Source organism: Macaca nemestrina, chromosome 12 (assembly GCF_043159975.1).
Source record: "Macaca nemestrina isolate mMacNem1 chromosome 12, mMacNem.hap1, whole genome shotgun sequence".
NCBI lineage: Eukaryota > Metazoa > Chordata > Mammalia > Primates > Cercopithecidae > Macaca > Macaca nemestrina.
In genome coordinates this window covers 111407114-111433069 of record NC_092136.1, presented here as the reverse complement: position 1 = coordinate 111433069, position 25956 = coordinate 111407114, and the positions used below count along the sequence as shown (strand labels likewise).

Below are 25956 nucleotides of genomic sequence, written 5' to 3'. Positions count from 1 at the left end.
GTGGAGCCAGTTATTCACAGAGGTAGAAGCAACTCATTTCTGACTTCAGACATGTTCCAGAAATGGAACAAACCAAATTTTGCCAAGTGGTTTTCTTATTAAAGCAAGTAGACTTGAAGTTTTCAAAATTGCCCTTTCATTCCTATTTCCTGATTGTTTTTACTGGTGGTCTACAAGTTAAGACACATAAAGCCCCTGTTTCTTGCTTACCTGATAGTCATAATATAGATCTAGAATAGAAATTCTGGAAATACTCTTCAAATGAAAACAAGATAAATAGGAGTTTGAGAATGTGGTAAGATGAAAGAGATGTATGGTATGGTGTCAAACAGTAGTACCCAGTAAGTAAAATAGACACAAATATTCAATAGCTGGTAGAATTCATAGAAGTCTGCATATGTAACCTTTATTTCTTTATTTTAACACAAGTATTCACTAACTGGTAAAATTCCTGGAAATCTGCATATTTAACTTGTATTTCTTTGTCTACTATAGTGTTGCCAGTGATCTCAATGATCCTGATCTAAGAGAAGGTTGTTTCCAAAGTGAAGATATAAGTGAGCCATCCTCTGTCATGTGTCAAGCAAATTAGTCCAAGGCTTTGACTTCTTCTTGGTCTTCTTTATCTGACTCTGATACCACTTTCCTGTTGGTAGTAATATCAGTCAGTTCCAATACACAGAACTCTGCCATTGTGAACATGATGTAGCATGAAAACAACTTTCGAAAATTCTCCCAGTAAAAATTCACTGTTGTGGATTCTATGTGTTGGGTTTTGCAACCAAGTATAAACTTGTATGTGGGAGAAGTGGTTGTGATACTGTGAAGTGTGGTTTGGAGGTACAGGAGCCCTCCTACCCTAAATGTGTTTTGTTTATTCGAGAGTCAGACTCCTGAGATTTAATCATTGGCAATTGAATATTTGGATTACCTATTGTTTTATTTATTCAGACTTCTTTTAAAATGCAAATATTCTGGGATGGATAATAAACATATTGCCACTAAAACCTTTCTATGAACACATTTTCCGGTTCCTTCTTTCTAACAGAAGAGGACCTGGATTATACTAAGAAGATCTGTTGAAGGAGGAACGGTAAGGGGCCATCTGTATATGTAAGGGAATTATTTTACAATTGTGTCTAAAATAATTAGAATAGTTTTTAAAGTTTATAAATTAATGTATAGTATGCAAACATCACTTTCCAAATTGGCTAACACTGAATTACATGATATTTTTAAACTAAACTCTTTGTTATAAATACTTTCTGAAGTCTAGCACGTAAGCAGTTTGCTGGCACTTTGGGTGACCCAATTCCTCGTGGACCTTACAAGATAGTTACAGACAATACAAAAAATATGGGAAAAGTTAAATAATGCAAGCAATAATAAGAGTTAAATAATTATAAAATATGGGCACAGAGTAGTGCATGATTAGTTACCCAAAGAATGTACAAAGAGTAACTAGAGGCTGGGCATGATGGCTCACGCCTGTAATCCCAGCACTTTGGGAGGCTGAGGTGGGTGGATCATGAGCAGGAGTTCAAGACTAGCTTGGCCAAGACGGTGAAACCCTGTCTCTACTAAAACTACAAAAATTATCTGGGTGCGGTGACAGGCACCTGTAATCCCAGCTTCTCGGGAGGCTGAGGCAGGAGAATTGCTTGAACCTGGGTGGCAGAGGTTGCAGTGAGCTGAGATCGCGCCACTGCACTCCAGCCTGCGTGACAGAGTGAGAATCCATCTCAAAAAAAAAAAAAAAAAAAAAAGAGTAACTAGAAGAAGTTTATAGTAAGAAGATATCACAGCAGAATAGAATGAAATTCAAAGTTTCAGGATGCAAGACAAAGTTAATTTACAAAAGGAATTAATTATTTAAATTATTAACAGAATTATCTGCCCAAGCTGTGAAATGTTTTATTATTAGATGGGTCAACATGGGTAGTAACAGGAACGTTCTGTAAAAATACATGCAGAAATCTAAGGCACCCAGACATATCTATTGATGCTATTTAAGTAGCAGTCTTCATCCGCTATTTGTTTCGTTAAGTCACTCTTGATTGGGCTAGTTTTGCTTCATCTGTAGAAGCTGAGTCAAATCGTCTGGCTAAAAAGTGAGAAATTAGGTTGCTGAGCATTGTGTAGATAATATAGCTAGGTGATGAAATGATCTTTTTATTTTTTTTCCGGAAGTTTAAAAAATTAGTGTGGACATACACTTTCTTCTTTAAGGGTATTACTTTGATAACATTAAAGACAGCCTCAATACCAATGAGAGAAATATCAAAATTCTATAACTTTCTAACTGTTTCTCCCTGAATGTAGTATGAAAATGAATATTTGTCAAATTAATGTTGAGTTAGCCACATTGGTTTTTAGTCATAATACAAAAATGGAGAGATTTCTTATTAGGGGTGCGTTAGTGATTAACTATTGCTTGCTTATTTCCTTTAAACTCTTCTAGACTTAAACTGTCCTAGTCCTGCTCTAACATTATTCCAGAGATAAGGCTACTCCCTCATCATTGAGAGTTTGCTACATGAACTTAGTTTTAGCAACCTTAGCCCACTCAGAGCTGGTGAACTACAAACACCTGCTGATTCACTAAAGAAGTGGGCCAGGTGTGGATAGGGGATAGTGGAGTCAGGAAGGCATGACGGTTGGTGGCTATATAGCCCAGGATGGTAAGGGAGGGACAGAGAATGCGCACAGAGCTTCAAGGCTGAGCTGCTTTCCATTTTGCACTAACTTATGCTTGTATATTCCACAGACTGACAAGTTCGTACACAGGCTTTAATAGCTATGCAGAGAAGAAAGTTTTTTCAAGGCAAGAAATCTGTAATATACGGGGGTGGGTTTCTAGAAGATTTAAGGGTAAGTGGCAAAGTAAGAAAAAAGAAGCGCTTCCCTACACAGTAAGTTAAAAGGTGAGAGAATATTTTTGACAGAAGTCAACTTACTTTGCTTCGTCTTCTTTGGCTTTTGGTTTATAAGGAAGGGAAATCAGTTCTTTCTGAAACAAAACAAAACAAAAATCAAAAAGGTAAAATTTTACTTCTTGCACTGACTGCAATTCACTCACTTGAAAAAAAGCTGTGGTAAAATCATCAGAGTTTATAGACTAGCTTCTTAAATCCGGAAACGGTGGGGTCAGAAATGTTGCACATTAGGGAGTTTGGGGTTTATTTAGGAGTGTGTGTTTTGTACATCCACAAGTTTACAAGATGCTATTACTATTTTTACTAGGTTTGTGTCTCTTCATTTAACATTTATTTTTGTATGATCTAGGCAAGCTCAATCATTGTAAACAAATATTAGCACCAAAATAGCCCATGTTAATATCTTACAGCTTTATAATATGTGAACAATAAACTCCACTGACAATAATACCTCATTTCTTATGCCAGGAGGGCTGCAAACTCTGGAGACAGTTTTGATTTATCAACGATTGCCAAATTATCTGATGTCTGTACCTTGCCCCACTCTGGTATATCGATGGCTCTGGACTATAGCTAGCTAGATTTAAGGGTTCAATCTATAAAACCTCTGCAAATTTGCCACAATTCATCCCTTGAGATAGATTATCCAAATGCCTCACTATTGGTCTCACCGAGATCCTTTCTTCTCTTTGTTTTCTTAAGAGTTGGAGAATCTCTTCTCTTGTTTTAGCCTGTTTAAAGAAAGAAAAAAGTGGGTATCTTGACTCAATAATGAAGACTTATGCCTATGGAAGGTAGAATTCTTCCATTTTCATCTTGTATTGGCAGAATTTTAAAATATTTTTCCCAAGATATATTTATATGTTTTTGTTTGTGCCAAAATCCTGTTTTTATTCAAGACAATGCTGCTTTACAAAATGCTTTTGTAAAATATTAAAATGCTGTAAAATTTTATTGTAAAATAATAAAATGCTGCTTTACATAATTGACCCTAAATGGAGGGTTTCTTCCCACCTAATAATAACTAACTTTTTAAAAATAATGAATATTTATTAAGACCTTTCCACATGAGCTATGATAACAGCTTTATAGACATTATGTCATTATTTTCTTATAACAACTCAGAAGTTTGACAGTACTATTACTCCATTGTATAGGTGAGGAAACTGAAGCTTAGTAAGGTTAAATAACTTACCCAAGCTATTAAGTGGCAGAACCAGATTTGATCCTAGCTCCATTTAGAAACAAAGTTCAAGCGATTGACCATCACACTAAATTGCCACTAATGGTGGCAAGAAGCAGCATTAGCAAGCTCAAACAGCATGCTGCTTGCATAGGGCAACAAAGCTTTATTCTTTCATTTCTCCTGTTTCTAGCTTAGATATTGAGACCTGCCCATTCTCAGGTGAGTTTACCTAAGTGCAAAAAACTAACTTAGTGCAGGCATGAAGATTTATCAATACATAAACTATAAAAATAGGCAAATATAGGTTCCATTTTTTCCATAGAATTCATCTATATTAAGTTTTGGAGATACCCAGGCAGAAAATCACCTCTGGTGTATATGAGAACAAAAGAAAAGCCTGATAATCTAACATCAAACAAATAAAACTTATAACTTCAAATGGCCAGATAAAATCAAAGAAATTCTGTTTAGATCAAGTTGCAAGAAAGAAATAAGAAGTGAGAATAGACGTAGATTTGTCACAGCCAGGTGCAGATTCTGTCATCTACCTAAATTTATTGAGTACTTTCCCAAGGCTGCTGTAACAAAGTACCACACACTGCATGGCTTAAAACAATATTTATTGTCTCACAGTTCGGGAAACTAGAAGTCCGAAATCAAGGTATTGGTAGGGTTGTGCTCCCTCTGAAACCTACAGGGTTTCTTTGCTTCTTTCTAGTTTCTGGTGGTTTGCTGGCAAGCTGTGGCATTCCTTGGCTTGCATAACTCCAATCTTAGCCTTTGTTGTCACATGGCATTCTCTCTGTGTCTCCGTCTTCACGTGGCAATCGTCTTATGAGGACTCCAGTCAGACTGGATTAGGCGCACAACCTACTCCACTATGGCCTCATCTTACTAATTTCATCTGCAAAGACCCAAAAGGTCACATTCTGAGGTACTGCTGGTTAGAACATCAGCGTAATTTTTGCGTGTGGGGGGCATATTTCAACCCGTAGTAAGCGCCTATGAGGTAACATTATGTGTTAGTGGCTGAACATAACACAGTTTCTGCCTGCAAGGTGACTGCAGACTTACGTAGCAGAAGACAAGTAAATAGTTTCAAGTGTGCTATCTGGGGTTAATATAGGGTACAATGAATGAACTGAAGATCAAGGACACTTAATTAAGAGTAGAGGTGGGGACTCAGAAGATGTCCCAGAGGAGGTGATGTCTATGCTTTAGACCTGAAAGTGGTAGTCGTCAGATAATGATGGAGACAAGATGGGGAAGAAAGCTTTTAAGTCAGAGGAAACAGCGTGTGCAAAGCCCCAGAAGCTGCTGGGTGTCTAAGTACTTCTTCAGGGCAGTTCCTCAGTCCTGATGGCTCATCTGCTAAAGAAGCTAGAAACCTCAGGCATGATCCATCAAGACACACAGAGCAGGGACCCATGCTGGGCAGCTGTAATCAGTGTCTGGGCTGGTGAACTGGGTGCCTTGGCTTTGCATCATTCTGTTTAAGTGATATGAAGCTTGCCTTTTATAAGCCTACAAAATTTTAATTTTATGTATTTTGAGATAGGATTTCTACATTTTACTTGAGTTTTAAGCAACATATATCACAGTTACTGAAAGAAAAATATTCAGAGTATATTTGAAAACTGTTTCACAATATCTGTCAACTTGCATAGATTGAATAAAATAATGTCCGTAAAGACCTGGGATATTTTCAATGGAGGTATTCAATGTTAGTTTCTTTTCCAACTTTTCCATTACACATGTATTCAATCAGTATTAATTGCTCTCATACTGTGATTACGTAGCACTTTATACCTTTATTATGGTATTGATCTTACTTCTACTTTATCTCTTAGTTGCTATCATGTCTCTTTCAGAATCTTACTCATCTCTTTATCCTTCCTTAGAGCTTAGCAGTGCTTTGTATGTGATACTCAATGAATTTTTGTTGAATTGATTGAGTCATGATGTATGAATGCAATCATTGTACTGTGTAATCCACAATTACTGGCCTAAGCAAAACACAAAAAGTTTTGGAAAGTGAAATTGAACAGTGGGTAGATTTAGTTTTTAAAAATCCCCTATGAACAAAATTATATGATTATTTTCTGTGTCACTATTGGGAAATCATGGACAAGTTATATTGTCCTGTGCTTCTAATATAAAAAGACAAACATTGGCCGGGCGCGGTGGCTCACGCCTGTAATCCCAGCACTTTGGGAGGCCGAGGTGGGCGGATCACAAGGTCAGGAGATCGAGACCACGGTGAAACCACGTCTCTACTAAAAATACAAAAAATTAGCAGGGCGCGGTGGCGGGCGCCTGTAGTCCCAGCTACTCAGGAGGCTGAGGCAGGAGAATGGCGTAAACCCAGGAGGCGGAGCTTGCAGTGAGCCGAGATCGCGCCACTGCACTCCAGCCTGGGCGACAGAGCGAGACTCCGTCTCAAAAAACAAAAACAAACAAACAAAAAAAAAGACAAACATTTAGTTACAAGATTCAAAAATAATAGTAGAATAACAAATATATTCATTCATTTTTTTCCTTGACTTCAAGTTTTTTTTTATTATAAATGACTTTGATACTTAAATATCACATATCACATAATACACCAGAAACAAATATTTCAAATATGATCTGATTTCTGCTTCCTGGACATGTTTCCTGGAAATAAATAACAAAACTAGTGTAAACAATTATGTTATCTAAGCAAAAACATTGTGGAATATTCCAGGAAATCTCTGCCAGGAAAGCTAAATACAATTCAGTGGTAAGAGAAGATCCTTATAACTTATATTATTAGTAAGGAAGCATAACTTACTTCTTAATTTCATATTGACAAAAAATTTTCATTTCTAATTATAGTGTTTCGGTTGGGTTTGTTAATGGAATTTTATATTTATAAGACTTTATAATTGTTTAATTAATTGTTAATACAAGGGTTTCAGAATTTATATTTATAACATCTTTGACCATAGAACATCTTTGACCATTGAATATTAACTTACATTTATATATTTTATTTATGATTTATATATACAGTATTCCTGAAAAAATAAATTGTGAAATGAAATTGATTCCAGAAAATTAGGATGTGATATAACATATACATTTAATGTCTCATAGATGGTTAATGAATTTTAGTGTCACCTCAAGAGTTAAATTGTCTGGTTCTCTCCTTTTGACTTTTCAGAGCCAAATGACTCGAGTGGCAATATGTATTAGTGGAGTCAAATACATTTGGTTTGAATCCTAGTTCCGCTGTGTGTTGAATGGCAAGTTCTAGCTTAACTGTCCCGCCTGGTCCTCCTTTCCCCACCACAACTATGCAGTAATCACTGACCTTTAAGTTAGAGCTTTGTGATCTTGGGTAAACCAAAGAATCCACAATCCCAGTTGTGGATTTCTAATCTGTGAGGAAGGTTGTTGTGAAAATTGGAGATAAAAATTGCTTAATGAAATGCATGACATATGGTGAACATTTAATAAATGGTAGCTATTATAACACAATTATTATTAGAAAATTTTTCTTTCAGTGCTTTTAAAATCTTGAAAAGAGTAAGAAGAAAGAGGATAGATTGCCTGCTTTTTGTGTACAGGCATGAAGGAATTCTTATGATCCAACCTGTGACCTATGGTTCAGTTGGTGAATACAGTTTGAGGGAGGAAAGGAGAAACAAGGAGAGATGTTTAAGGTATGATTTGTTATTAAATATGCAGTGCGAATTCTTCTGACCACGAATTTTCTGGTGTGTTACTTTCTTTTCAGTTAATATTCAATGATAAAAAAAAGCTCTTAATAAACACTAGACTTTAGAAGAAAGGCCCTTTCTTCTCAAGACCTGGTTCCCACATGCAAACTGCATTTCTTTCCTGGACTATGATTGAAATTTTTAGGCTGAAACATTCATCAAAAATAATACGAGGGGCCAGGTGTGGTGGCTCACGCCTATAAGCTCAGCACTTTGGGAGGCTGAGGCAAGAGGATCATGAGATCAGGAGTTCGAGACCATTCCTGGCCAATATGGTGAAACCCTGTCTCTACTAAAAATACAAAAATTAGCTGGGCTTGGTGGTGCTTGCCTGTAGTCGCAGCTACTCGGGAGGCGGAGGCAGAAGAATTGCTTGAACCTGGGAGGCAGAGGGTGCAGTGAGCCAAGATTGTGCCACTGCACTCCAGCATGGGTGACAGAGTGAGACTCCGTCTCAAAAAAAAAAGAGGCAGTGTTTTTCTCTGATTATCTGTCTACATAGCCAGAAGAAATTTTCTCTTGATTACCATAGTATGAAAGCTGAATTACTGAATATAATATAAAAAATGTCTTACAAGAGTATTGAATTGATTCCAGGATCAGTTCTTTGCTTAGATACTTGGCAATCATCTCAACACACAGAGAATCAAAGAACTCTTGAAATCAGTATGAGATAGTAGTTAAACTCCTTGGCTCCACTGTCAGATGGACCTGAGTTCAAACCCTTATACTATAGTTTAGATGTGTGACCTTGAAAAAGTCACGTTCCAGCTTCAGCTTCCTCATCTGTAAAATGGAGGCAATCATAGTGCTTTCAACAGAATTATTCTCAGGATTAAATAAGAATGTGAGTAAGACGCAATGCACACAAAATACATTTAGTGCATGCAGTTAGTTCTCAAAAATATTATGTAGGGAGAGGAGCAGATAGTTGGAGAGAAAAAAACATTAAGAGGATAGACTAAGAAATACTGAGGGAAATGTTTTAACTCAAATGAGAATTTAAAAACTTTTAAAATTCTTTCCATTGACTATAAGTGCAATGTATGTACATGGTATAGACATCAGAAAATGTGAAAAAATACACAAAGGAAATGATGTTTACATAAATCCAACTGCTAAATCTAAAATATTAATGTAAGTTTTGATATTTTAAACATGTAAAAATTTCAGAAGACCTTAAAGAAGCTCCAAAATAAATAATCTATGGACTTAAAAATAATTCATCAAAAGGAGAAAGGCAGCTAAAGAAGCTGTGGGCTAAGTTAAAATGATTATAACAAACATTATGCACAAAGGCATGGAATCAAGCTAGGTCCTCATCAACAGTGGACTGGATAATGAAAATGTGGTACATATACACTATGGAATACTATACAACCATAAAAAGAATCAAAAGCATGTCCATTGCAACAACATGGATGTAACTGGAGGCCATGATCCTAAATGAAATAAAGCAGGAAGAGAAAACCAAATGCCACATGTTCTCACTTATAAGTGGGAGCTAAGCATTGGATACACATGGACATAAAGATGGGAGCAATAAATGCTGAGGACTACTAGAGGGGTTAGGAAGGGAGGGGCACAAGGGCTGAAAAGCTACCTATTGGGTACTATGCACACTACCTGGGTGACAGGATCATTCATACCCACATCGCACAATATTTCCATGTAACAAGCCTGCATATGTATGCCCCGAATCTAAAAAAAAAAAAAAAAACAATTGAAGTTGTTTAAAAAATTATACACGGGGATGGAAAGAAGATAGCAGTCCACTTAAAAATAAATGAAGATCATGGTGATAAGCCTTGCTTGACTGAATCAAGGTGTGTGCTTTGAGGACTAGAAAGATGAAGGGTAGGATAGGTTAATGGGATATTGAGAACCTTGACATAAAGATATCTCTATTTGAACTTGATTTAGTGGAAGATAGGCACTTTGTTTTTTACCTCAATATAATTAAGTTAGAAATAAAAACTGTTAAAAAGACCTCATACACTGAAAATTAAAAAGCATACTTCTAAATAATTGATAGGACAAATTAGAAATCTGAATAGAAATGTAGAATACTTAAAATGGAATAATAATGAAATACTATATAGCTTATGAGATGTAGCTAAATAGAACATTGAGGTATATTTATAGTTTTAAATTTGTATATTAGGAAAGAGTGGAAAATTAAGAAACAAAGTGAAAAGAGAAGGAAGTTAGAAGGAAAAGAACTAACCCAAAGTTGAAGGAAGAAGTAATAAAAATCAACTATGGATAACTAGAAAAAAAAAAAAAACCGATAGAGGACAATCAAGCTAAATGTTGGTTTTTTTGAAAAGACTATTAAAATAGATAATACTTTGGCATAATTACTTATGAAAAAAGATACAAATGATTAGAAATGAAAAGAGGTAATAACTAGAGCTACAGCAGAGATGAAAAAGGTGTTAAAAACACTGAGTCTTTTGCACCAGTAAATTTGAACATCCAGATGAAATGAACAATTTCCTAGAGAAAATAAACTTACCGAAAGAATTCAAGAAATAACAAATAGGCCATTTTATCTACCAAACACGAAAAGGAAACAGGCAAAAAACCTATAGGCTTATGCAGAGTAGGACCATCTCTATCACCTCAACTAGTTTCAATTACCATTGACTAATCAATTGGGTTCATCTAGGGTTAACTTGAGTATAGTCACTGTATTACTCATCACTTCCAATAGTGCCTCAGCTTCAGTAATTTAGCCTTTTCATAGGTTTCTGACAAATGTTGTAAAGCAAGTAAATGGTTGAAAATTCCTTTCCCAGTTGATTTCCGATGGGGTTCTATTTGAGACCACTTCTAGACTTTCAGAATCATTATGACGTTCACCTTTTAATCTACACTTGTAGAGGGAGGCATCATGATAAATTTAATTACTTTTTATTTACCTGCAAAGGGTTAATTAACTTTGCCTACACATTTCTGCTCTGTGTTTGAAATTTCAAAATATAACTTCAGTGGTAATTTTTCTTTTTGCAGGCAATAACTAAAGATATGATGAAGGGGGCCGGGCACGGTGGCTCATACCTGTAATCCCAGCACTTTGGGAGGCTGAGGTGGGTGGATCACAAGGTCAGGTGATCGAGACCATCCTGGCCAACATGGTGAAACCCCGTCTCTACTAAAAATATAAAATTAACTGGGCATGGTGGTGCACACCTGCAATCCCAGCTACTCAGGAGGCTGAGGCAGGAGAATCGCTTGAACCCGGGAGGCAGAGGTTACAGTGAGCCAAGATCGTGCCATTGCACTCCAGCTTGGGCAACAGAGTGAGACTCCATCTAAAATAAATAAATAAATAAATAAATATATATATATATATATATATATATATGATTAAGGGAAAATAATATGAGTCTCATTTTAACACTATGAGCAAGCCAATCTTGTGTCTTTTAATCAGGATGTGGATACTTGAGTGATCATGCCTTTAATAATCTAGTCATCATGCTTTGAGAGTTACCCTTTTAGTCAAAGCATTTCCATTTAATACTAATGCTTATTTTGAACCTGCTAAAATTTTATTTTTCAATCATGGTTTGGATATAAAAAAGGATTAAAAAAAGGAAGTGGGGGAAGCAGAGAAGATAAAAACAAATTTTCACTGAGTAACTACTAGATGTTGGGCGTTGTGTGAGTTCCTTATAGGTTATCTAATTTAATCTTTATAGCACAGTGAGATGGGCATTACTATTATTACCTCTTTACAGGTAGAAGAAACTCAACCACGTAAAAATGAACTTTTATCAGGGTCACTTAACTAATTAGTAACTGGCAGAGCCAAGGATTCAAACTCATTTCCAGTTCTGTTGGACGTTATTTCCTGTGCTTCTTTTGCCACACTTCAAACACACAGACTTCAAACACACACACACACACACACACACACACACACACACACACACACACACAGAGTGACGGAATGGTTTCTTCATTCAGTCTTTACTCTAAAAATGAGTTATTAACCATGGTGAAGAAGAAAAATATATTCTCTGCTCTCACAGAAACATTCTTATTCTCATAGAAAATGCTTGCTTATCAGAATACAGCAGGTGGAGCTAATCCAGCTTGAGCTCAGCCTTGATCACAGTTAATTTACTTATTTAAAGGTATCATGTGGCTCTTTGCAAAATGTGGCTAAAGGGTAAAGATAGTTGAATTATAGTGGTATTTATAAACTGAGGAGCTTTCTAAGATCGTAGTGTAAATGAAATATTTATGCAAGGATTTAAAATTATAAATTAATTGTAAAATGGGAATTACATTCCAAATTCAGAATATTACCTAGGCAGAGCCGAAGTTCTATGGTTTGACAGAAATTGAGAACATTATCTGATTTTTATTTCCTTGAGGCTCCAGAATTTAAATTTTTTTTTTTTTTTTTGAGACAGGGTCTTGCTCTGCCACTCAGGTGGAAGTGCAGTGGCATGATCAGGGCTCACTGCTACCTCCACCTCCTGCCTCCTGGGCTCAAGCAATCCTCCCACCTCAGCCTCCCGAGTAGCTGGGACCACAGGCACATGCCACCACAACTAGTTAATTAAAAAATGAATTTTTTGGGGGGGTAGAGATGAGGTCTCCCTATGTTGCCTAGGCTGGTCTTGAACTCCTGGGCTCAAGCCATTCTCCCACTTTGGTCAGCCTCCTGAAGTGCTGGGATTACAGGCATTAAGCCACCATACCTAGCCTTAATTTTTAATTCTATCCCAATGGTTGAGAGTTAACTGTCTGTAGGTGTACTAGGGAATTTCAGTTCATATTCAGAAAGAATCTGACTCCTCAGTGGGTTCCATTTCATTTTTATGTTACAAATGCAATCATGAGGAAGGTGAGAATTATGATTGACGTAAGGTTTTTATCCATTTAGTGTTTTATAAAGTCTCATATTTGGGCATGGTTTCAAAAAGCAGTATGCACCTTGGCTTGCTGATTTTGATAACAGAATGCTTCAACTATGAATTTACTCTATGAATTTACTACCATTCCCTGTGCTTATTAACTGAGATCTGCTGTGTTGATTCTACAACTACCATATAGGAAATTTATATCTACTCTAATAATAAGATACAGAACTATTGGACCTCAAATTATCTACTATGTGCTTTAAAAGACAGGCTGAATAATCAGTGAGAAGGCTTTCTCCAGTATAATCTGATTTTAAAAGATAGACCTAACTATAGTAATCTATGGGAGTGGATGGAAGATGTTAGAGGGTTATTAATCAGAGAAAGGAAGAATGCTGACTTGCAGGAAAAAGATGCAGATCTAAGCACCTTTCTATACCTCCTGGAAATTGCTTAATCTTGGCTCAGTTCCTAGGTCTGACATATATATTTTCATTTGAAAAATAACAACTTACTAAAATGAGAAAAAAAATAGTCATTACATAAGAGGGAGTCGATACAATTTTTCTTAAATGCAGATTTCAATCAAGTATGAATTTATCTGTTGTGAGGAAAAAAATGTATATTTTCTTGGTTCTGTTACACATATTTTCTTAGTTCTGTTACATATATTTTACCAATAATAATTGCCTGAAGAACGTAGATTTTAAAACATTTACACACAGACAAAATGCATGCAGAGCAGAAGTATAAGTGATTTTAAAAACTGCTTTAATATTGCTTTAAAAGGTACTTATCTTAAAAAAGTAATAAGTGAGATTTGTATTTTAATATTGAGAAAATATGAGCATAAAACGAACACTGCATTTTAAAATTCAACAAAGTATACATATATTGAGGATAACTCTGTATGATTGAATTATATGTTATTGATGATTCAGTTTGCAATAATTATCAAAGCTCTTCCTTGGCAAAGACTACTGAGTCTTGAAGATTTTCATTGTTGCTGGTTATACAGACATGATGAGCGGGTGAATGATACTGACCTCATCTTTCAGATATGTCTTTCCTATTCTGCCCATAAGGACTTAAGGAGAGGTTAGGGATTCCCCACACAGATCACCTCAAACTTCTTCTCTGGCTCATACTTCTTCTTTGAGTTTCTAACCTATATATTCACAGGCTTGACAGTTCACCTGCTTTTCTCAAAGGCATCTCAAACTAGATAAGTCTAAACTAAACTTGTAGTCCCTCCCCTACAAACCCCCAAACCTGATCTTCATCTAATGTTTCTTGTTTCAGAGAATGACACTACCCATCCTGTTATACAAGCCACTAGAAAACTGAGTTATCTTTGATACTTTGCTGTAACCTCACCTTCCATATCTAGTATATAACCCTAATTACTAGTTATTTTACTTCCTAACTATCCCTTCAATCTATCTGGTCTTTCTCATCTACCTGCATGATCCTAAATCACATCGCATCACCTCCCGACTGAAGTTTTGTGATGGCCACCAGTCGTTTTTCCACTTCTGCTCTGGCCACTTTCAATACATTCTCCATATTACAATCTGCTGATCTTTCTCAAGCAAATGTGATATTCTCATTCCCCAATTTAAACCCTTCAGTGTCTTCTTACTGTTCTTACTGGAGCCTAACCTTCCTCCCACATTACCGCATTAGCCATTCAGCTTTTGACATGCGCGGTGCCTGTTCCCAGCACAGGGGCTTTGCACGTGCTGTTTTCGATGTCTGGAATGCTCTTCCAATGTTCCTTCCACCCTGTCTTTCTGACCTAGTTAATGCCTGTTCTTCCTTTAAATCTTAGTCTGGTTAATCTTTGTAGAAATCCTCCCTGATTCCCTTGATTGGATCAATACCACCCTATTAAATTATCCTAACATCACTGTAATTCTTTCAGAAATATTTCTCTCCCTGACTAGACTCCAAATTTCATATAAGGGCAGAGTTCATATCTTTGACCCATTTCCCATTTGCCCCGAGAACACTGTGCTGGCAGCGAGCTGCACTTTTATTTTCTAAATGGGAAATGGGTTAAAACATGTTTTGTTGTTGTTCATCATTGTACTCCAGTGCCTAGCACAGTGCCAGGCACATAGAAGTGCTCAATAAATATTTGTTGAATGAATCTTGCACAATTCTTCCAAATAAAATTCTCCCATCCTTTGGGCCTATGATTCATTTTACTGTTTGTGGCTTTGCTTGGCCCTTCTAGCTTGAACTTGACATTGCCTTTTCATTGTTGACCTCTAACTTGCCTAGATTTCTTTTGAAGCCTACAGAGTTTTCAGTTGCTTCTGGCCAACATTCTGTAAAGTTCAACTCGGCTCCATGATTTCAGTGCAGGGCGCCTACATGTCTGGAGTAAAACCTAAACAATGTCCAATCCAACTTCACACATACAGACTAATGTCTACACTTATACTACCAGCTATTTTATCTATTGGCAGCATTTATGACCAGAAACTCCAGAGAATGCAAAGATAATATATAAAACGTAACCATAATTAAGAACTATCTTTTTTCTATTTTTAGTTATTCAGTGCTCCAAAAATGTGTCCTTTATAATAAAAGTTTCAAAGTTTATCCTAAATAACTTTTAGGGTTTTTTTTTAAACAAATTGCTAAATTACTGTTACAATGAAAATATGCACATTTTCCTGTTATGTGTGGTGGCTCACGCCTGTAATGCCAGCATTTTGGGAGGCCGAGGTGGGCAAATTGCTTGAGCTCAAGAGTTCAAGACCAGCCTGGGCAACATGGCAAAACCCTCCCTCTACAAAAAATACAAAAAATGTAGCTGGATGTGGTGGGGTGCACCTGTAGTCCCAAAAACTTTGGAGGCTGAGGCTGAGGTGGGAGAATCACTTGAACCCAAGAAAGTTGAGGCTGCAGTGAGCCATGATCATGCCACTGCACTTCATTCTGGGTGACAGAGTGAGACCTTGTCTAAAAAAAAAAAAAGAAAAAGAAAATTTGCACATTTTCTTTAAAAAGCTATTCATCAAAGCTTATATCAACAATAAAATCAACTGTTTGTAAATAGATTTTTGAATATTTTTTTGACTTGGCCCAGAAAGTCAAAATAATCATAGTTAGGTCAATTTGTCTCCTGTATTGATGGTTCTAAACTTTCTGGGTTTTCTGCATATGGCAGTAAGGAATGACACAAACATAAAGCAATGTGATTGGAGTTGGGAGAAGGGTATATGCTTCCAGTATGCTGCTTTCTTTCCTTCCTTTTTTGGCCAAGCATCTCTTTGGTACCAAAGTTCTAGTATATGGAATATTATCTTGTCCCCTGTGTCCAATTCCTCGTCTCAATTTCTTGTCTAGCATTCCAGATTCTCTGGGACAGCGGTTCTGCTCTCTTTTCCACTCCTGACCCTACATTCCAATGCCCATGGCAGGGTTTCTCTTACATGCTGTTAAACCTTGGCGTGATGTTTTTAAACTTCTATCAAATTTTTCTGGAATCACTTCCTTTGGAGAACATGCAATGCTCTGCTCATCTACTGTGACTTTCTTCTGTGACCTACAGAGCACAATGTACTTCCATTCTTGTCTGTTGCTCCCACATCCTTTTGCTCAACTGACTGCATGTCTGTTCAGCACCTATGAGTCTGTGAGGCCTCTGGGTCTTGGTTAATATATTCTTGCAAGTTTTCCTATTAAATGAATACTTCATATGACACGTAGCTTGAGGAACTGGGCTATCATGCAGAATTTGGTGCAGACAAGTTAGATAATCCATTTATTCATTCATAACATTTATTTGGTGGGTCAGTAGATCACCTATTTGTTAGGCCCTGTGACTATAATGTCAAAAAACCCATGGTCCTTCACCTTAAGGAACTTTGGAAGCTACAGGAGAAACAGATCAATGACACCACAGTACTATATTTCAAGGATGATGACAGGGGGATGCCTGGGGTCCTACAGAATTAAAGAAAGAGGCATTTATATCAGACTTGGAGATATGTGAGGGTGAGAAAAGGCTTGACTGTGACTATTGAACTGTAAACAGCTAATTGTAGGTATTAGCTAAATGGGAAGAAATGGGAGAAAGGCATTTCAGGCAGAAGAAACTGTAGGTTTAATGTCACAGAACTCCTTGGTGGGTTCTTGGAACTATAAGTGGTTCAAAATGGCTATAATATGAATTGCACTTAAGGGGGATGGTGGGTAGATGAGGCTGGGGAGGTATGGCAGGAGGCAGATAGTGAAAGTCTTGGTATATTAAACTGTGATTCAACCAGTTTTAGGAGTACAGTTGATTCTCATTGTTTGTCATAGTTATGTTCTAGAATGTTACCACAAACACTGAATCAGTGAATACTAAACCATTCCTCCTAGGTTCCTGCCAGCCGCTGGTCATAATGTTTCATCAATGGAACAATATATAACCTTGTTTTATGTGTGTTTCTGTTTAAAGACACCTTAAAATATACTGTTGATTTATCAATATTAAACTCATGATAATAGCACTGTAACTCATGCCTGAACAAAGCTTATCTAATGCACATATTTTATGCAGAAGGCACATCACAACCTTCTTGCACTTAGGAACATCAGTACTTCAAGGCCATTTTAAACAGCAAATCACCAAAAAAGAGCAAAAAAAAAAAAAAAAAAAACCAACCAACCAAACAAACAAAAAACGCTTAGCATGAAATAACAAAAAGACTCTTGTTTGGAGTTATGAGAGTGAAACACAAAGGCAAAGCATCACCTTGTTCAACCTCAGCTGTGAACGTTGTGTGTTGAGCAACTCAAAAAATTTTTTTTTGAGATGGAGTCTCGCTCTTGTTGCCTAGGCTAAATGGCGTGATGTCGGCTCACTGCAACCTCCGCCTCCCGGGCTCAAGCGATTCTCCTGCCTGAGCCTCCTGAGTAGCTGGGATTACAGGCATGTGCCACCACACCTGGCTAATTTTGTATTTTTAGTAGAGACAGGGTTTCACCATGTTGGTCAGGCTGTTCTCGAACTCCTGACCTCAGGTGATCCGCCTGCCTTGGCCTCCCAAAGTACTGGGATTACAGGCATGAGCTACCGTGCCTGGCTTCAATTTTTTTTTTTTTTTTTTTTTTTTTTTTACCACTTTCTGCATGTCTGCAAATGACCATGCAAGTGCCATGGGTATTGATTTTGGGGTTGTGAATAAACTATAGCTAGTAGGCAAATTTGCACATAAGGAATCCATGAATAATGAGGGTCTTACTATATTGCCAATACAGTGGCTTGGGAACTGTTCAATTTCAAGAGTGAACTAGACAAATGACTATATCATCAGACTCTGAGGCTTTCTTGACCACACTTTATGTGACTAGAATACATTATCACAGAAAATGATAAAGTGAAGTAAATATAGATACATCAATCGTTTATTATCTAGCTCTGATATAATTGCCTAAGAATGTTTTCATCTTGCCTTAGATAGAGGCAAAGTACAAGGGTGGATAATGGCTTTAATTTCAGATGTGTCATGGTTATTCTCTGAGTTACCTGATCCACAGAATCATTCCAGTTCTTCAATAAACTCGACTTGATTTGCCCTGCTGCTTATAAAGTGTTTACTAATTTGAACAATAAGGATTCATGTAAGTGGAACCAAATAGATAGTTCTGCATTAATTTAAAAAAGGAAAAATGTACATGATCCTTTTTTGCTTCATTTTGCATTTAATAGTTTCATTTAATTATGTTTTTATGAACAGATAATAAATGTGGATCCTTGCCCAATATTAGCTCAGCGTTTAAAGTGTTTTTCATTTTGTTCTTAAGGTGAAATGTATAGAAGATATAATACACAGATCTCTGGAAAAAAGAGGAAGAGATGCATTTGGGGCATGTCCCTATAGAACTCTGAGGCTGGGTCTATATGGGACAAATGAATTCAGCAAAAAAAAAATTTTTTTTTTAACTACTCTTTGCAGAGCAGGGCTACCACATAGGCAGTGTGCCCAGAGTAGCCAAATTCAGCTATTTGATCCCACATCTCATTCCTTTCCTAATTATGATTTTACAGACTGTAGATGTTACTAAATAAGATTTAGAGGGGAACCTCATCTGTCGACTAAAAATGTTCCCCAACATTGAATAACTTGAAAACAAAGTGGTACTTATGGATGATATAAAAGCATAAAACATATGTACATTAATATAATCTTTTAATTATCATTTACTATCAAAATATTTGCTTGTTACTATAAATGCACAGTCTGTTTTTATGACTTTTCCACTTGAATGCTTTGACAAATTAGGAAGAGAAGAACAATAATTTAAATGACTAAACATCCTTTATTGGTGAAGGGAAAATCCACCACTTCCTATTGGTATTTCTTTTATGGAGGAAAAGGAATTTTATAAATATTATATTAGGGTGGGAAAGCAAAACTAAAAGCCAGGTAACACTTACTGAGAAATTTTAGGTTTGTCTCGGAAGTCGATCCCTATCATTTTGACACAAAAGAGGATTTTCTTTTATCTGAGCATCTTGGCAATGACACTGAGGAAATTCCCTACATTTTTGCTTTGGTTCTCTGAAGTTAACTTATAATGATTCAAAGTATCCCTTTCACTTCTTTGAAAGTGATAATCCAACAGTTGATAATGTTAAAAAGTTTTCCACTTTCATGACTCAGTGTCTAAAAATACAACCTTTTGAAGTTCTAAGATTTTTTTTTTTTCTTCTGAGAATACAGATTACAGTTCAATACAAGTAGGTATTAGCTAAGTGGGAAGAAATGGGAGAAAGGCATTTCCAGGCAGAAGAAACTGTAGGTTCAATGTCACAGAAAAATGAAACACTTTGTTGGGTTCTTGGAACTACACACTTGTAGTTCAAAATGGCTGCAGCATGAATTTCATTTAAAGGGCAATGCTGGTAGATGGGATTCCAAGACCCTCAGTGGTTGCCTGCAACTGCAGATGGTACCGAATCCTAGATATACTATGTTTTCCCTTATATATACTACCTATGATAAAGTTTAATTTGTAAATTAGATGCAGTAAGAGATTAACAATAATAACTAATAATAAAACAGAGCACATAACAATATGCTGTAATAAAAGTTATGTGAATGTGATCTCTCTCTCGGTTACTAAGTCACTAACAGGCATGTAGTGTTTACAGCATGGATCCACTGGACCAAGGGATGATTCATATCCCAAGTGGGATGGCACAGGATTTCATCACACTCTCAGAATGGCGAGCAATTTAAAACTTATGGATTAATTATTTCAAGAATTTTTCATTTAATATTTTTGAATCATGGTTGACTGAAACCAAGCAAAGTGAAATCATGGGAAGGAGGACTACTGTAATGTTCTCATCATAGCATAACATGCTTCTGGTTCAAAGAAGTGCCATATAACAAACTTTTGAGGAAGACTTATACTATGGACATTATTGGTTGTGTAGAAAGTGTAATAGAACAGATTAAAACCCCATTCCCAAATAAGGAGCATGCCTGGGATGTTGTTCTGCAGATTGCATATTTTCCCTGTAAAAACCTTTGGTTTATATTCATTCATGTTAAAACTATGATTACAGATCATTTCCAAATATGTCATTTACACATATGCCTTCAAATACTGCTCTGACCTCTTCTTCCTTCTCCCAGCAATGAATTATTTATAATTCTTTTCATAAAGAGATAATCAGCTAAAGAGCTTTCTTAAAGGTGGCAAAACTAAAAAGCAAATTAGTTTTATGATTTCAAAGAATTAGCTGACTATCCACTTATTATAATGTTTTCAGACTACTTTAGAACTCTCAAAGGAAGAATAATGGTCCAGTGCAGTGCTGTGAGGTTTCCTTTATGGACATAGTAAGCCATTTAATCTTGACAGGCTCAATTGTTTTTGATTTCCTGCCATGGATGTCCATCACAGAAATAGCAGTTGTGATTAATAGCATTTTGATCACTAACCAAAAGCATTTGTTATAATGTATACCTGGAAAATATTCCAAAATGGAGAATAATATTCAAGTGTAAAAAACTGTAACAAATGAAAAATCAATATCCATTGAGGAGAGAGGGTTATAAAGGTACTTTCAGGAGAGAAATTAAATTCTAGATTTTCATTAATTTTAAGGAGAAAGTGGAAGAATAAACCTTAAAGAGAATTTATGGGTAATGTTTTTTCCCAATTTGAGATGAAAATTATACCTGGAATTTACTTATTAATGCCTGTGTTCAAAACATGTAGAAGATTCTCTTAAATAGATCATTGTAAATGTTTTGTTAGTTAAAAAGATACCCTATCCTCATCTATTTTCTAACATCAAGCTAAAAATTCTAGAATGGTGGTGGCAGCAATGCAGAGACAACATTATCAACTTAGAAAAAAAGTGGTATCCAAAACCAGATTCTGTTTCAATAATTACAAGAAGTCGCGTTTCCTCCCATTATATCTATAACCCATGAGATAAAGCAGAACTAGGGAGAGAGGTGATGTGCTAACAGATTAGATTTTGGGCGTATTCTTGTAAAGATTATCAGCCAAAAATTTGCCAGATGAGTCTATGCAGAAAAAGCTAAACAAAATTGAAATATCAGTATATAGGGCCTTCATTTACTCTTTTATTCATTTAATTATGCATTTATTTATTCAATAAACAAAGATTTGCTGAGTTTCAATAACCAAAAAGGCACTAGGTTAACCAATAAGACATGACCCCTGCCTTTATAGAATGCATTCGTTGAGGGTAAACTGTGGCCAGGCGCTTCACATACCTTATATCAACTCTATGAGGTGGATATTAAAAAAAAAATCATTTTCTCTTTTATATATGAGGAAGCTGAGCATCGCAGGAGTTAAACTGGTTGCTCAAGGTCACACAAATAGTAAGTGGCAGAGTTAGGCTTCCAAACCCATCTTGTTGTCTCCAAAATCTACTACACTGTGGTGCCTGTAATCTAGGAGGAAAGAGATAAACATACACAATGACCTGCAATACATATCAGAGACTGTACAAATACTATGAGAAAGGATATGTGGCTTGCCATGGCAGCACAGAGAAGAAATCTATTTATTCTGCTAGTCTCTGGGTAATCCCTGAGAAGGCTTCACGGAAGCTAGCATTTGAGTTAGGCCTTGCAGGTAGATGGGGAAGAACATTTCAGGCGGATACATGAAAGTGCACTGCAGAATGAAGAACCAGCTTATAGTTCCAGAACTGGGAACAGTGTTTCTCATGTTTGTATTCATACCATAGTTTTGAATTTTAGAATATTTGGCAGCATACCTGAACAATGCCATAGTCAGCAATCATTATGATACAACAAATCTATTATGGGATTAATTTCATGGACTTTGGAGTTAGGATTGCAGGCTTTGAATCTGCTCTGCCACTTACCAGTTGTGGGGACTTTGGAAAATCATTTTAGGCCTTGTTTGGCCAAATGGTGATAATGATAATGGGCTATTTTAAGGAGTATATGAGTTAATGTATGTCAATTACTTAGTTTAGTGTATAGTGCCTAATGTACATTCAACAATTGGTTGTTATGAATACTACATTATATTATCTCAGGATATCTATCAGAGCATTCAGTTATTTCAGGATTCTCTTGGTTGCCTTTTTGTATTTTGGCATTGTTCAAATTGAACTGTACTAGATAGTACTGACTAAGTTTCCCCATATACTAAGAAGGCAGTTTCAGTAACTTCTCTTTCTTTCCCACTGCCTTACTGTTTTGTTAGGCCTCTTGTCTTCTACTCTCAACAAATGGAATCATCTTCTATATTGCAATGCAGAACCACTAGGCTTAATGTGAATTTGGCAGATACTATGCATGTTTAGGTATAACAAAAATATACTTTTCCTGTTCATCACTTTGTGAGCATATATGTGAAGGGGGTAAACAGTGTTCCTTGGCCTATGTGGTTGAGATCCAACTATACAGAGTTGGGGTGACAGCATAGGAGAAAGTGGGGAGAGTGGTAGGAGAAGACAGGTTAGGGTTGGATTGGAAAGGAATTCGAACATGCTAAGGAGTTTGGCCTTGAGCTTGTAAAGGAAATGGGCAGCCATGGAGAAAAAAAAAGCAGGAGGGCTAGTACAATCGTATTTGGATTTTAGGAAGACAACTAATACATTGTGAGGGATTGCTTTGCATATTCTTTGTCTAATAAACTATAAATCCTTTAAAACCCAGCACCTTTGGGAAGCTTTCTTGATTTGTTACACCTGATTTTGATGTCCCTCAATGTGTTCTCACAGTATTATGTGCATACATCTATCATATTATAATACATAATAATTATTGACTTAATTGGCTGTCTCCTCCACTGGATTGTATACTCCTTGAGATCAGGGACCACATCTTATCTTTGGATCCCCAGCAGCTAGTGTAGTACTTGCAGGTTCTCGATAAATATCTGTGGAATTTAGTAATTAATATGAATTTATAGAAGGAGCCAAGACAAGGAAACCAGTTCTAAGATTATTAGCCTAAGAGTCTATCAGCATAACCTCCACTGGTAATTCACATCATATTATCTTATTGTTTGACAAAAGCTGATAGAAATGTATTATAATAGTTTGTCTTTAACCTTTTATTTCGAATCCTTTCTTAAAATGAAATAAAATGAAAATTAAATTCCAAAAGCACTGAAGTTGACTTTTAATGATTTTTAATTCACTGAAAATTAGGCTTTTCCCCTCCCTATAGTCTGGATATAAATATACAGTACATAATATTCTAAAGAGAGAATAAAATGCTGACTATTTCTAATTACCTAATTTGTTTGAGGGAATCACCAGTAGTCCACAAAGTGAATTAATGTGATCAACAAACTCAAATGCATTGTTTTGTAATTTATGTAGAATTCCCGATAAGTCTTTCAGAGTTTGCCAATATGTCCAATGATTAAAGATATTCAGCCAAAACGAATCCTCTATCTTTGCTTTTACAGTATAGGAAAATTTACAGGAGTGTACTTTATCCATTAATCAAACAAAATGTTTCTATAAATCACTGTATTAATTGCTGAGTTAAAGGCCATGCCTATATCATGAAAAGCAAACAAAGGATATTGCCAAAAAGACTAGTGTGCTCAGCTGATTTGACTACACCAATGTGTTTAATTCCAGCCTTTAGTCAAAACAGGTCTAGATGACAGACTCATTCCTCTGATCATTTAATTTTGACCTATTAAGACAATCAATTCTATTTGATTTTTCCTGTTCTTATGATTTTTTTTTAAAGACAGTGTCTCACTCTGCCCCCCAGGCTGAAGTGCAGTGGTGAGATCATAGCTCACGGCAGCCTTGAATTTCTGGACTCAAAGGATCCTTCTGCCTCGGCCTCCCAAGTAGCTTGGACTACAGGTATGCACCAGCAGGCATGGCAAATTAAAAAAAAATTTTTTTGTAGAGATAGAGGTCTTACTATGTAGCCCAGGCTGGTCTTGAATTCCTGGCCTCAAGGGATCCTCCTGCCTAGGTCTCCCAAAGCACTGGGATTGTAGGTGTGTGCTACTGTACCTGGCCTCTCATGCTATTTCTGTTCTCAGAACACTGTATATGGTTGGGGACCTTACTGGATGGAAAGTGTGTGACTCCACCTCTTTCTGTTTCTCTCTGGTTCTGTTGTTCCTATACATTCTTGGACTTTTGCTGAGATTGATAATAGTCAATGTTGAATAGAATTTAATTTTCAATTGAAATTCTAATAAAGGTTTTCCTTATTTTGCTCAAGCTGATGCACTAGAAGTAGCAGATTTTTAAATATGCATGTGTTTAAAAAGTCAAGATTATTTAGACATTTAATGACAATCAGATGATCTTCTGAAATATTGGCCTACCTTTTGGAGATACTTTACTTTCTCCTCAGATTCCTGTATCTTCAGGGCTTCGGCAAAGATGTTTCTATTTTCTAGAGGGAATAAAGTCAAATTCAATCTGAAATAATTTTATCATGATTTTATACTAAAATTGATATAAAATTGGATACAGGTTGAAAGGGAATACATAGAGTAGGAAGGTAAACAAAAGTACATGTGGTGTATTGAAACTTTATAAACCAGATTTCCAAATATTTAGAGACTGAATTAATTAGCTATGGCTGCAGGGAACCTCTAATCTCTTTAGATGATGAGTAAGCTGTAGTCTAGAGACAAGAAAAGGTCTCAAAAGAGAAAATATCTGCAGGATCAGAGATTCCAATTTCTACATTCCTGTTCAAACTGTTAAAGAAATTTAGGCATTGTCCTCTGGATAAACAGGGTGGTCCCTCAGCAGGGACTTAGGTGTGCAATTCAGAAAGTTATACTACAGTGTAAAGTAGTACCCTTGTACTTATTGCCTATTTTCTGATGAACCTAGGAGTCAGAATGCTGAAAGGCATAAAACTTGGTACTTACTGTTGTTACTCACAAGGTGAGAAGACTGCGAGGAGTGACTGTTCTCTAAAAAATACAAAAGGGAAGTAAAGAAATCATTGGAAAAGACCACAACATTAAAGGCGTTTGAATATTTTATACCATAACAATTGCATAACAGTTCCACATTCTAGGCCTCGCTAGGGTCTTCCAGGTCCAGGAAGTTCATTAGTAATGTTGACTCCACCTTCATCTTTCTCCAGGGCTTTTCATGTTTGAATTCAACTGTGTATTTGAATTCAACTGTGTAAACTATCCTTTCAGCCAACAAATAGCATTTCCTCAGATTATTCTATATTGTTTACCAAATAGATGCTATAATTTAAGGGAAACGTGTGTTCAGATGTAACAAATATACTACTGATCCTTTTCGGGTGGAAGGGTTGTTGGAAGGGTTCAGGAACTATACATGTATTTGTATGTACCTATAACTATTTGTATATACCATTGCAATTTCTCCTGGAAGGGGCTCTGGTATCTGCAGGCCGGTTACGGTGGAGGCAGATGTGACTGACAGGAGGCCACTACTCTACTCACCAGACCCTCTGCTCCTCCGGCGCCGCGCCACCGGCAGACGCTGACTGCTGTCTCTGCGCAGCACCAGCTGAGATTCGCTAGGGGGATACATCGACGCCGAGATCCAGAACTGCTTAGCCAAGTTGGCATCTTGTTCTGAGGAGCCGGCAAATACCAGTAATCCCGGGGGGCAAATTTCCTGGGACTCCTTTTGGCCGCTAGGTTCTTCGCTGGGTCCCGTTTCCATGGCAACTGAGGACGCTCCTCCAAGCGTC

At 36.6% G+C, this 25956-nt stretch overlaps 2 protein-coding genes across 8 annotated transcripts in view; one reads left to right on the top strand and one right to left on the bottom strand.

Moving 5' to 3' along the window:
- Positions 1-25956, top strand: part of LOC105493625 (BTG anti-proliferation factor 4) — a 113195-nt gene that overhangs the window by 66765 nt on the left and 20474 nt on the right. For 2 of the 4 annotated variants that reach the window (XM_011761433.2, XM_071075962.1), the window contains one exon: positions 24016-24113. The exons of the other annotated variants lie outside the window; for them this stretch is intronic. The gene's annotated coding sequence lies outside the window, so the exon portion shown is untranslated. The remainder of the gene's footprint in view (positions 1-24015; positions 24114-25956) is intronic. 4 annotated transcript variants of the gene reach the window in all.
- Positions 385-25956, bottom strand: HOATZ (HOATZ cilia and flagella associated protein). 4 transcript variants are annotated; one of them, XM_071075965.1, is made up of 7 exons: positions 25703-25956; positions 25148-25192; positions 24590-24660; positions 9495-9569; positions 3608-3667; positions 2958-3010; positions 385-646 (listed from the first exon to the last, which is right to left on the bottom strand). In XM_071075965.1, the coding sequence occupies exons 1-7, from the start codon at positions 25926-25928 to the stop codon at positions 589-591; spliced, it is 588 nt and encodes a 195-aa protein (XP_070932066.1). In that variant the 5' UTR covers positions 25929-25956; the 3' UTR covers positions 385-588. The 4 variants fall into 4 exon arrangements, with proteins under 4 accessions (XP_070932066.1, XP_011759740.1, XP_070932067.1 ...); XM_071075966.1 differs by lacking the exon at positions 385-646 and adding an exon at positions 1909-2104; XM_011761438.2 differs by lacking the exon at positions 9495-9569.